Source organism: Diadema antillarum, unplaced genomic scaffold (genome assembly GCF_040938485.1).
Source record: "Diadema antillarum isolate AM-2024a unplaced genomic scaffold, OU_Dant_1.0 seq00000166_RagTag, whole genome shotgun sequence".
Classification (NCBI taxonomy): domain Eukaryota; kingdom Metazoa; phylum Echinodermata; class Echinoidea; order Diadematoida; family Diadematidae; genus Diadema; species Diadema antillarum.
This window is the reverse complement of record NW_027271236.1, coordinates 260,265-273,599: the sequence shown is the minus strand read 5'-3', so window position 1 is coordinate 273,599 and position 13,335 is coordinate 260,265. Positions and strand designations below refer to the sequence as shown.

Genomic DNA, 13,335 nt, shown 5'->3' with positions numbered 1-13,335 from the left:
AATGTGATTCAACATAGTGGATTTATATGCAGTATCAGAAGGATGCAAATGATGACATAAATGGAATCCCAGGGGTACCAAATAAAGATCAACCATTTTGTTGAATTATTATTGTGTTTTTTTTAAGGTTGTACACTGGGTTGCCACAAAGTGGAATTTATTTTGGTGCTGGAGTTAGCACATGCTAGCCACTGCACTGCATTGCACTGCACTGAAGCACGCTATTGCTCACGCAGCGTACAATGCATGCATAGTGTAACATGCAGTTGCATGGGAATGACTATGTACACGCACACGCAGTGCATAAATTTCTCTGCAGCTGTCCTCGAGTGGACGTGAGGTGGCGCTACACAATGTGGTATCCCGGGGTACTACGGTACCCCAGGTTAACGCATAATGCATCAAATGTTATACATGAAAAGGAAGGGGGAAAAAAAAGATCTTCACAAATAAAAAGTAACATAAAAACCAATGGCTCCCAGAAATCAGAAAACAATTTCTTGGTTTCCTCCAATGTAATTCCACCTTGACTCACCTGTGTGTATGGTCTGGTTGATGAAAAACTGACCATCATCTGTCACTTGCACGGCTTTGTAGTTCTCCTGCCAGACATGGAGTTTTCGCTGCTCTCCCTCCAAACGATCGTAAACATACGTTCCTATTGCCATGGTCTTCAGATTGGCAAACTGAAAGAGGCAGTGTGCAATTGTGAGTGTGCAGTGTGAGGGAAGAAAGTTACAGCTGGAAATCAACTCTGAGCTACCATTAACATGAAAGCAAACAATTTGAATCACTTGTCTCAGCATACATCTGTATCCTCCTTGATACTCAACTCTGATCCATTTATAAATACCCAAACTTGGGCTCCACTGCAAGTACAGAGGCCACTTTGAAGGCACAGATTAGAGTGCAGACTGCAATACTGAAAAAGAAAAAGAAACTTTAGCAGAGACTTTACCTCTTCAGTTTATCTTAAATTCTTTTCATTTTGGCTAGGCCAATATCAGTGAATTCTGCTTGTTGGTGGATCACAGTATTTCTTCATAACTTGACCTCCTGATTTATGAATTTGCATAACTTGTTATTGCTCTTCTGGCTAGGGATGATGAAAGCGTGAAAATTGTTAATACACAACATAATCATGATAATACTTATATATTTCTGTGGTACCCACAGAGTTCGGAAGGCAGTATTGTTGTATCAGCATTCATATCAGATTTAAAGGGGATGGCTAGTAACTGATCAGTGAGAATCAGTGGGAATGCTGGGGGATGATTGTTCCAATTCTTGTGGGATTCATTTAAGAGTACATTGTATATATCTATTGTTGTGTGAAAATTATTTGCTTCAGAATGGTCTCATATTCAAGTAATGCGCATTTTAATGGTTCCAGGTTAGCATGCCTGTACAGTGACGGGGCATTAAACTGCACATTACTTGAATGTGAGACCATTCTAAAGCAAATAATTTTCACATGACAATAGATATATACTCTTAAATGAATCCCACTAGGATTGAAACAATCATCCCCTGCATTCCCACTGATTCCCACTGATCAGTTACTAGCCATCCCCTTTAACTATGATGGCAACTGACCTGGTAGGCCACATGATTCATGTGAGCGCAGAACTCGTCCTGTTGATAGAGGGCGTACAGACTGGCAGTCTGTGGGTACGCCAAGCTGTCAAATGCAGTGTCCCAGTTCTTCAAGAAGAGGTGCTCAAAGGCCTCGTGGTTACCCTTGTAGAACTGCGTCAGTGAGAACTGACTCGTCCCAAAGAGGATAAGCTGTTGAAGGGAGGGGGGACACAATTACAGTGAGAGAGTTTGCATGTTTGCATAAAATGATACAAAACATCAACAGACTTTAACCTGTTGAGGACTGGCTGATTTTGCTACAACAAGCTTTTCTCATTGACACTTGCCCGAGTATACACGGGACTTGTCCTCAATGGGTTAATGGCACAGGCTATCAAGTTTCTTCATCTATTCACACTACCTCATATCCCCCTATTATTATTATTGTTATTACTACTATTATTATCACTACCATTATTACTATGACTGTCAAAGTTGTTATTTAAATCATTATTAGCCATCATTATTGAACCATTTCCAAGATATGGAAGAAGTGAAATTTTGCTCTTTCACTAGACCACTGACCTTTCGACCTTTGATTTTTTTGGCAAAAAAAAAAAAAACTTCCCAAAGAATCGCTATTAGGTAATACACTACTCGCAAGATTCATGAAAAAATCCAGAAGGCATTGCATCAATATGAGGGGAAAAGTAAAATTTTGAGGAGTTAACCTTGACCTTTAACCCCTGACCTTTGATCCCATGACCCCCACATTTCTTAGATAATCACTGCTAGTCAGTGCATGCATACATACTAAGTTCCATGAAAATACCTTCAAACCATTTCCAAGATATACAACCGTATGGAGAAAAAGTGAAATATTAACCCTAACTAGGCCGGGGGGCCTCCAAGGCCCCCCCCCCTCGACGTTCCGCGCGATGTATCACAATCGCAAAAAGCTTTCGCCGTGACATTTCATGACTTTTTTCTTTCGAGTCTCGCGCATCTTTTGACACCAAATTTGCGACGCCCGGGCGCGCGATTCCGAAGTTACGCATAAATATGTTCATGCATGTCAGACCAAAAATCGCTCAAAAACGTGAATTCGTGTACAATTTCAATGCAAACTGTGCTAATAGGCAAATTTCATAAAAGCATGATTATTTTGGTGTTTTATTGATTATAATCAATGAATAACATATTTTCTTGTTCGGAGCGATGTCGCGGACAAATTCCATCGAAAAAACAATGAAAAACATAAAGTCGAAAAACAAAGAAATACATAAGAAATTCCAAAAAACAATAAAATACTTAAGAATTTTTCTGATATCACAATTTTTTTTAATTACACTGGCTAAGGACACTTAAAAGAATATTTAAACAAAAAATATGCCTGTTTTGAGCTTTATTTTGTGATTTATACCAAATAGTCTGATTTCATGCATCATTATGCATAAATTAGCATAATTTAGCATAAATGATAACTCTTTGAAAAATTTACTTCCAGGTATTTTAGATTACATCATAGGCAATGTGTGTGCCAATTTTCGTCGTGATCGCGCGGTCGATGGCCGAGATCTGGAGGGGGGGCCTGGGAGGCCCCACCCCCTATTAAAATAGCCTGGCCTAGTCAGGGTTAACATTTTCACTTGACCTTTGAACTCATAACCTGAAACTCTCTCTAGAGAATCTTTATTGGATAGTACATGTATACAACAAATTTCAAGAGAAAACCTTCAGGTATTGCATAGATATGGGGGAAATAGTACAATTTCACGCATTTCACCTTGACCTTTGATAAGCAGCAGATATAAGCAGCACATATATCAAATTAAAAAAAAAAACTATTTGGCATCAACGAATCTCAACCTCACTCTTCTTGTACCATTTTTTTTTCCTGCCCTGTACAAAATTCTTCATGGATATTGATGTAAGTATCATAATGTTCAACCCTCTTTTCATTCATTGCTTCCTTTTATTTGGGTGAAACAAAAGACAGAGGACAACATTGCCTCAAAAAATAATATTCTTGGTAGGCCTATTTACTTTAATAAGTTCATGGTCAATGTATTATGCTTGTTTGATATTACTATTAAATGATAATGCATACTTTGTTAATGTGTGTACACTATGTTATGTTTTTTTTTCTCTAATAAAAACATTAAAAAAAGTTGATACACACAATTTCACCCATTCATATATATACATGCCAAGTTTCATTAGGATACCTCCAATGGTTTTTCAGTTACACTGTCAACAAAACTGATTACTGATAGACGAACAGACAGAAGAATGGACTACAATGTATTTGTGGATGGAGGCATATAATGAAAAATAGAGAAAAGACAACCTGTCTAAAACATCATTTACAATGTAAGTACCAGGAGGGTGTTTCATAAAGCTGTTCGTAAAGTTACGAACGACTTACGAGTGACTGGTGATCAGTTCTTTTGCTGAATTATGGAAATTCTGATAAGTATAGCACATCAGAACTGATCACCAGTCGCTCGTAAGTTGTTCGTAACTTTACGAACAGCTTTATGAAACACCCCCCAGTTAAACCAAATGACACTGCTTTAAGCTTTTTGAAGTTACATCACAAGCTTACTTGTATTCATGGACAAGGGAAATAGAATTTAAAAGTTTGGAAGGCATTATTCAATGTCCTCTAGACGAGAAAATCCTACTAAGAAGCAATGATGGACACGACTGGCCCACAGTAATCACTAGTCTTCAATGGAGGACTTAGTGAATTAGACTAAAATCCATGCAAATCCATCTTTCTGTCTTCGCTAATACCTGATTAAGAGTGGTTCCACCAAGGGGGTACTTATAGTATACCTTTCTTGGTCCCATGTACACCTTTTGATGCAGCATGCATAAATTTATCAGTATTAATGAGATTTTGATGATTTACAAAACTGTATTTGCAAGACTGCCTGAATATACAAAATGTGACCCACTACAACAAAAGGATCCAAAAGTTGAGGGAGGTCTATTTTCTGAAAATGACACAACATTATTCCCTTACTCTTCCGCTTTAATTTCATAACACAACTCATAAAAGTACTCATTTGCAAAGATAATTATTTTATGAAACCATGTCGGGTGGTCTAGGAAATCAACGTTTCGAGAAAACCGCCTTCAAAGTTTTCTTTCCAACACAATCGTGATCAACGGCAGGTTAGGCAGTGTTCACCTGAGAGATACAAACCAGAGACTCCAACCCAAAGCACCTTCTGGGGCCCGTTGCATAAAACTTACTATTATGGTAACTTTGCCATCCAATGGTAACTTCCATGGAATTCTTGATTTTGATTGGCTGTTGAGTATTGTTGCCATGGTAGTTACCACTGGATGGCAAAGTTAATATAATAGTAACTTTTATGCAACGGGCCCCTGATCTGGAGATTCTCCCACCTGAAACCCCCAGCAAATGGGAGACTCCAAGTTGATGTGTGCGAAGCGCGAAGTTCCTAGGGTTCTAGATGCTCTCTGGTGCTATCGCAGACTTATTTTTTCAACATACAGTAGCAATAAGTAAGAAATCCTTTCCAACAGGAGACACAGAGCCAGGGCGGGAGAAATTAACTCTCAAGTGGGAGACCGGGAGATTTTGCGAAAATGGGTTTTCGGCGGGAGATCTCCCGTCAAAAACGGGAGAGTTGGAGTCTCTGACAAACTATATTTTAATTTTTAATGCAGCCTCCTGAAAGAATTAGGGAGACTTGGTTGTGTGTACATCAAGCCGACCTCTCCTATCTGGACACGTCTGGACCGGCACTCATCTAGATAAGAGAATTGGCTGGATATGATTGGGAGGTTCAATGTTTAATACATGCAGTGGCCGACCTGGTAATAGTACCTAGCTATGTATGTACATGTAACCTTTTGCAGGCAGTGTACACTGAAACTCTTTCGTTGAGCAAGATCAGTCCAAACTTTGTGTGTAGTTAATATGTGATTCATGCGAGTATGTGTATAGAAATTACGTTTGAGTTTGAAATCCCCCTTTTCCCCATAATCATCAGATTTATTTATCTTTTTAAATCACGCCAAGATGGCATCCAGATGTTTTGTAAAACATGATACATTCGCGGCATGAATTTTTCGCGAATTGGAGCCGACGGCCTTTTTTGCGGTATGGAATGTTCACAAACTGCCACTGGCATTCAATGCAAAGTGTAGATGAACTTTCGCATGCATTTTGATTTCGCGAATCTTGGCGCTCGCGAAATTCACAAAATTAAAATGCATGTGAACATTCCTCGTTTTACAGTAATAAAGAGATCTGAATAAAAGGAGGCCAGATAGGGGAGGTCGGACTGTAATCATCTTTCCTAATGATGTTTATCATCTTTCGAGAGCATCCAGCTACCCCACATCCATGCATTTTTCATATTCATCACCACTCCTTATAATTCAACATCCAATAAATGTTTTTATCCAGATGTGTATGACATAATATCATAAATTCACATAATCCTAAAACTTGGGCCAATTGTTTCTATTTCTTGGAAATTGTAAAAACAGTACATGAATCTAAGAATACATGTACATCGTTCTGTACAGACATTTAAGATAAATTTCCAGCCCAACATGCACTAAATCTTTATGTATCTGTGAAAAAGTTCCTCCACAACCTTTGATTAACCACATGTGGTACCAGGGTAATGACTGTCACAAATTGGGGGCACAATCATACCTAAAAGTACACTACATGTATTAAAAAGTGTCATTTAAAAGGAAGAAATAATGATAAAGACATGAAGACAGCTAATGGAAACTTCTGATTAATCATCCATTACACTTGGCTGTATCCCTTTCTGAAATTATATCAAAAAATGCAAACCTCTCAACGCAATATCACAAAAAGGTAGAAGTGCTCCAGTTTCACTTTCTGCCATCTTAACCCATTGAGGACGGACTGATTTTGCTACAACACACATTTCCCAGACACCTGCCCGAGTATACTTGGGACTCGTCCTCAACGGGTTAATGTGATATTTCTCCCCCTCTCTCTCTCTCATTCAAGATCAATAATATCACTCTCAGTATGTGAGTGTGTGCTTACATACATGTACACATATAAGATACATGTATATTGTACTCATGCTGACACATGTACACAGCAAATATAATTGTCGATTGCAAAAGTACAGCAAATATCCACATTTCCTGGTATTTCATCCCCACAGTGTACACACAGTAATTAGTGAAAAATGTACTATAAAAAATTCACCTGTTCCATTTTATGCCACACAACCATTCCTACCATCAAAATTTATGCCACAATTGAAGTCACGTTGTTGTGTACATTTCGGTGAGCTTTAAATCAGAGTTTAATGTCAGTATAGTTTCAAATGTGATGATTGCAGGAAAGTTTTTGATATAAAAAATTTCTTTTCTTTGATTAATTAACACTATAAGATGTTTAAAACACCATTTATAAGCTGTTTAAAACATGATTACTGTATCAGATAGTTTCAGATAGAACCTTACAAAGCATGACAGATGGCATCTGCTCATGCTTCTAGATCATGGTGATCAGGATCAACCCTGGTCAAGATAAATGCCAACCGTTGTTTAGATACAATGTGATCTCAGAATGTCAACATCTGTGACCCTTTGTCCGGTACTATTGCGCACAACCTGACTTGAATGGCTCACGTGAACATTTACAGAAGTTGATACGAGTATTCTTTCAAGTAAGTAGAGTAGAAGTCATACTTTGGCACAAATGTTTGAAATGATCTTGTGATGGACGGGACACCTCGAACCAATACGTATACATGTATCTATAGGACAAAATTTTGAGCATTTAGTTTGACAATTAAAGGGAGCGTATCTTTCCTGTCAACTTGCTTGAGCTAGCAATTTTTGGAGCCTTTGAGTGATGACAAGGGTTAGACAGGCATAAAATGAAAGGGCAAGGTTGCATAACCCGGGGGTCCCTGATTCTAATTCAGTCCAGTCAGAGCCGACAACAGTGGAGGCAGAAGTGTCAGAGGAGACCACCCCACTAAAACGGCGGAGAGAGAGAAAACAGTGATATAATATACCTTTAACTGAAAAACGAAAGGAGGAAATCATTAGTGGGATTCACACTGGTGTGAATTAGGAAACAAAATCCCTCGAGATGCATAGCAATCCAAATCTTGAGAAAAACTGCTGGGTGTAAACATAAAAATCCCGCAAAATAATGCAATCACCATGACCGCAATCCAAATCCCAAGATATTTTTCGATTATTTTGGAATTATCATGTAATAATTCGAGATAATACAGTCAAAACTGTTGATAGCGGCCACTCAAGGGAGATGAGAAAAGTGGTCATTATAGACAGGTGGCCACCAAGGTGTTTAACGTGGCTTATATCTTTCACAGGGAATTGTTTTTGTGGCCGTATAAGGCAGGTGCATGGGGTCACTAAAGACGCTTAAGTGGTTGCTATTTAAAGGCAGGTTTGACTGCAGCACAATGATTCCCAATACGACAAGTGTGTGAACACTGGAGAAAAAAGGGGGCGTTTCTATTCCATCATTCAAACCAGGCAGCATGATTTATCCTGATCGGCACCGTTGTAGTCTCTCAATCTGAACATGTGCAAAAAGTATTTGGATCGTGATCATTGTTGCAATATTTTGTCTGTGTGAGTGCGACTACCTAGTTCCTCATGAGAAATGAGTTCGACAAGAAATACAGGTTTCAACACTGTCACTCACGATCTCCATCAACAGAGAAGATACAATGTAGTATTAAACAAAGCTTTCATGTTCAGCTTTGAGTGGCCAATCCTGGCATTCACAAGAAATCTCATGACAGTGGGAAGCCAGCATATTACTGAACACTTCAGTACCTGGAGTCCACTTTGCATAATTTATCAGATTGTGCAAGACTCAGGTAAGCTTTCTGTCTTTTGGGGAACACCCTGTTTTGTTGTCTGACAGCACATCTGTGAAAGACTGCTATTGTAGACACTTTCATATCTCATAAGCTATCATCAAGTTGTGGTTTTCATTGATAATCAAGCAATACGTCCAACCCCTTGACCTCCCGCAAACAGGTTTTCATTGATAATTAAGCAAGCACAACATCTAGACCCTCCACAAAGAATCATCACGGTACATCTATTACAATGCAACAATAATTTCATGTGAGGGATGGTATCCTCACTATTATATGTACCTTTCAATTATTCACTGGAAATTCTAATAGTGAAGATTTGTGCGTGCAGGTCAATGGGAAACTTGTGAGGTGATGACATCACAATGCTAATTTCAAATGATATCAAAAGCAACACATTTTGTAAAAACATATGACACATTGAAATACGATAAATTTCTATTCTACACGCACACGTGACACTTTGAAAAATCTAATATTGTTGGTCTGTGTTTTTCTATGTTTGTTGTTTTTGGTGTGTTTTTTTTTTTTGTTTCAACCATCTACCATTCAGATTGCTTTGATATAATAAGTTAATTTTACTCCACTCGTACAGTCAGCTTCTAAATAGGGAACAAAATAACAAAAAAAGTCTCTCTGGGAAAGCCAGTTAAGTCTCGGTTTCCTACGTCTGGTCCTACACATACAATAAGTGCACAATTTCCTCTTCAGTGTGCTGGCATGGGTCAGACACCAGCTGAAGTGTCAGGCTACATAATATTATACACATTATACACTGTACATGTTGATATTAGTGTCACTTGGAAGGAAGTTGATGTTTTATCTGTTCCTGACCCGACAGATTTCCTTGTGTAATAATATATTGTTTGAAGTCAAAAAAAAAAGAAGAAAAGAAGAAGGTACAACAGAAATAACACCTGCTCCCAAGCTACAAAGTAAAAATTTAGAATTAGTAAGTCTAACCATTTGACTTCTGCAAGCTATTGAACATCGTATTTAAAAAAATGCTTGTATGCTTGGGGGTTACTCTGCACCTGCTCCCAAGCTACACAGTAAAAATTTAGAATTAGTAAGTCTAACAATTTGACTTCTGCAAGCTATTTCACATCGTATATCAAAAAAATGCTTGTGTACTTGGGGGTTACTCTTACACAGAAAGTCATGAAATTGTATGGTGTTTGTTTTTTAATTATGCAAAGTGAAAACATTCTGCACCATCTGTATATTTTTATATCATTCTCACCTACATAAAGCTCCAAAACAGATTTTCCAATTCAGTCACCTTTCCTCCAACCATTAAACATTTCATTAATCATATATCCATACTGTCAGTGTTAGTCACCAATTTCTTTGTGTTACCGTATCTCCCTCTAAAAATAATGCTGAATGCCCGATTTAAACTTATGATCACGTTTTTTATTTTCATCTAATAATATTTTTCTTTTGACAGGGTGCCATCTATTGCCAATAGTTCCAATATTTAGATGTTACTTTATTAATGGTAGGAGTATGAATGACACTAATATGCTCACAATTCCCTAGTCAGAGACTCACACCCCTCTAAATAGATCTCTCAAACAAGAGATTCTCCTGCCAGGATCCCCTTCCAAACCGGAGACTCTCATTTGCTGAACATATAATATGCACACATACCATTAAAATAATGATAATAACAATAAATAAATTGTTATGAATATAAGTATTCATTTGTGTAACATGTTCAGCCCACGTGAGGCAGAGGAAGATTCAAGACCCTTGGGACTATGACACTCGAGGGGAGGAATAAAGTTTTGTTGTTACTCTTACAGTATAAGAAAGAACTAGTTTGTTAGTGATCTGTTAGTTTTCAGTGATGAAGCATGTGACATGTTGAGTTACAGCGTACCATAATCTTTTACTCTCCTCCATAACAAAAATCAATAAAATGAAAATAAATAAATGAGTAAATACAGAAATATATATATATTTATGACAGAATTTTGAGTACTGTAGTCAAGTCAAGAATTCTCAGTTGTCAAGTCTAGGATTCAGGAGAATTCAATATCAACACAACAACAACAATTACAACATCTTTATAGAGTTGTCTATGACTCATCAGTGTAATCCCTCTGGATTTATATAACATATTAGCAGTAAAAACAAAACAAAACAAGACAAACACAGCACAGCACATACAATCATATGATAAGACAATGGAATAAACGTTTCCTGTGTTCCCACAATCGTAGCCTCCCCCGTCTGCGAGTCATGTGATACGTTGTATCTCACAGGGCAGACACACTTCTCACTGTGTCGTCAGCAGGTCAATGGTAGCATGTCAATATATATGTCACCACAATCCACAGTATCCACTGTATTGCCAATCCAAATTCTCTGAGTGTAGACACAAAGGCATATTTCTCACATAGATATTTTGATGAATGCAAACAGGCATTTAAGGCCTTGGAGTCAATTGTTCATGAAGCGTCACAGCAGAACAAATTCATTATGTTTGTTGTGTAAAAATGTAGAATTCAGTATGCAAACTGCTTGATGAGAGTGCACGCTGGTCATATATGCATTTCTATGAGAATTATGGTAAAACTTAAGACTACACAGAAGGCAGTATAAACATATGCATCAATCCATACACAGTCGTGTTTTACCCCATTCAAACTCCGGTCAAAATTCAGAGCCTCCTCGAACCATTTCGAAAGTCTTTTCAAGAAAATGATTTCTTGCCTGTTTGTACTGCTCAGGAGGCCTGCCAAAGGCAAGCCCTGACAGGTTCAATTTTCATGGTATCACAAAAGCGAATTCTCTGATAAATGGCACGCACTTTTGAATACCATGCCTTATTTACGCTTTTGTAACTGCAAATTTATGCAATAAATTCGAAAATGTGCAAGATGTGCAGTGTTTATTTTCGGGAATAAGTCATGATATTTGCTTTGTTTACATTACTGGCAGGGTGATGAATTTCAGCGATTGACTTCTAGGAAGACTAAAAACCCACTTCTTAAAATCTGTATTTAAATTACACAGGTGTACATGCTTCAGCTGAGGCTCTTTAAGGCTGCTACCTACAGGAGACTCTGAAACCACCCTGTGTAGGTGTTTTTTTTAACCAGATCAGATCGGATCTATTTTTTTGTAATCTGTACATTTATATTGGGCTAAAATGCTGCTCGAGGAAGCTTGAGAACCCAATTATTTACTTAATATCAATAAGGTAAACATACTGGTACATCTCAAGATGAAAAAACCGACAGACATAGTGACGACATCATGTCTGGCATTTATAACATATTTTCCTGTTAGAGGGTCTAGATTTTCTCCTTAATGGCAAGTTTATTGAATGAGTTTTAATGGCACCTTTATAATTTGCTGTTTTGACATGAGTCAAAGTCATTGTTTGATGTTCGCTACATGTTTCGTTGATGTTCATTACATGTCATAATATCAATTTTATTTTTGTGTCAAGTCTGCTCTGAATTACAGTTAGTAATCCATTGGCCTGAATTCACGAAGGTGGTATTGGTACCATGGTCCAAAAGCCATGGACAATTTGTATGGAGAGCCAAGTGTTGCATGGCCTATTTTGTTACAAAATCAGTCATTTGAATTTTCGTCGATAAAATTACCTTTTCTTCAATAAAATGACTGATTTCGTAACAAAATAGGCCATGAGATACTTGCCACCTCATAAAGCTCGCACCAGCTCGGAGGTTCAGGTAGCACAGTGGGCATTGGGCTTTGATTATCAATTCACTGTCAGTGGTATTAAAAGATCAATGAGCTTCATCAAATCGAGAGCCACTTGGTACTTGTGGCATAATGATTGAGGAAGTGGAGGCCTTAGTCCTGTATGTCGAGGTTGTATCTCTATTGCCCTTTTGTGGCTAATTTAGAGAAAAAAAATAATTAAAATTCAGCTTTTGTCCTGAGTTGTAGATAATTAAAAGAAAAAATAAGAAAGTACAATTCAGGTTATATCCTTAATAAAATTCACAAACTCAAAAGAGTAGATACAGTTGTATGTCATATAATATGACAAAGAAAATTTATTGTAAGAACTTGCATTCAAAGCAAGGAAGACATTGTTTATATCTATATGGTTCATTGGCTAAAATTAGCCTTGAGGATTTCCATTGCTGGTTGTCAAAATGCCAATGCATCACATGTCAGATTGTAGCATGCATAGATTTCCCTACAAATGAAAATTAGTGTTCACTCCATGATAGAATATATTCCCCTGGACAGTAACTGTACTTTCTTTTTCATCAGTAATAGTTGACTGACATGTCATACCTATAGCATTGCAGGGGAATTTGTACTCTTTTCTGCCCAGAACCATGCATGACTGGAATGATCTTCCCTTTGCTATTACATCAATACCATCCTCAGATAAATTCAAAGTCGCTTTAAATAAGTTGTAAGTTGCATTTCTGCACCCGACCACAGCGTCATGGAACATTCGTTCTGTTGCTGTGTATCCGTAATGATGATGACGATGAATTCCACCCTGAAAATTAGTTGTGTGTGTAGCAGGAGAAAACTGAGAGGTACAGGACAGACAAAGTTTTGAGTGAATTCCAATGAAATCTGAAAAAAGTTATAATGATTTTATTTTGGTAGTTGTGATTAATCAAACACAAGGTGGCAAAATTCTGTGATGTCACAAGCGAGCTCACTCCTGATTTTTCTCTTTTATACAGTGGAATGGGAAATCTAAACGTTCCCATTTCAAGTAAATATCCAATTTCATCTGTGCATCCCAATACAAACATAACATATTCTACACAACGACTACACGCAAAAGTGTATTCTATCATCAATAATGCTCCCAATAGATTTTATGGATTTTATTTTC

At 37.6% G+C, this 13,335-nt stretch overlaps 1 protein-coding gene across 1 annotated transcript in view; it reads right to left on the bottom strand.

Moving 5' to 3' along the window:
* The window catches only part of LOC139728139 (mucolipin-3-like), a 45,459-nt gene that overhangs the window by 17,336 nt on the left and 14,788 nt on the right, over positions 1-13,335 (bottom strand). Inside the window, exons 3-4 of the mRNA XM_071639105.1 lie at positions 1,597-1,788; positions 536-686 (exon numbers count right to left, since the gene is read on the bottom strand). Of these exons, the coding sequence (XP_071495206.1) occupies positions 536-686; positions 1,597-1,788 (343 nt within the window). The remainder of the gene's footprint in view (positions 1-535; positions 687-1,596; positions 1,789-13,335) is intronic.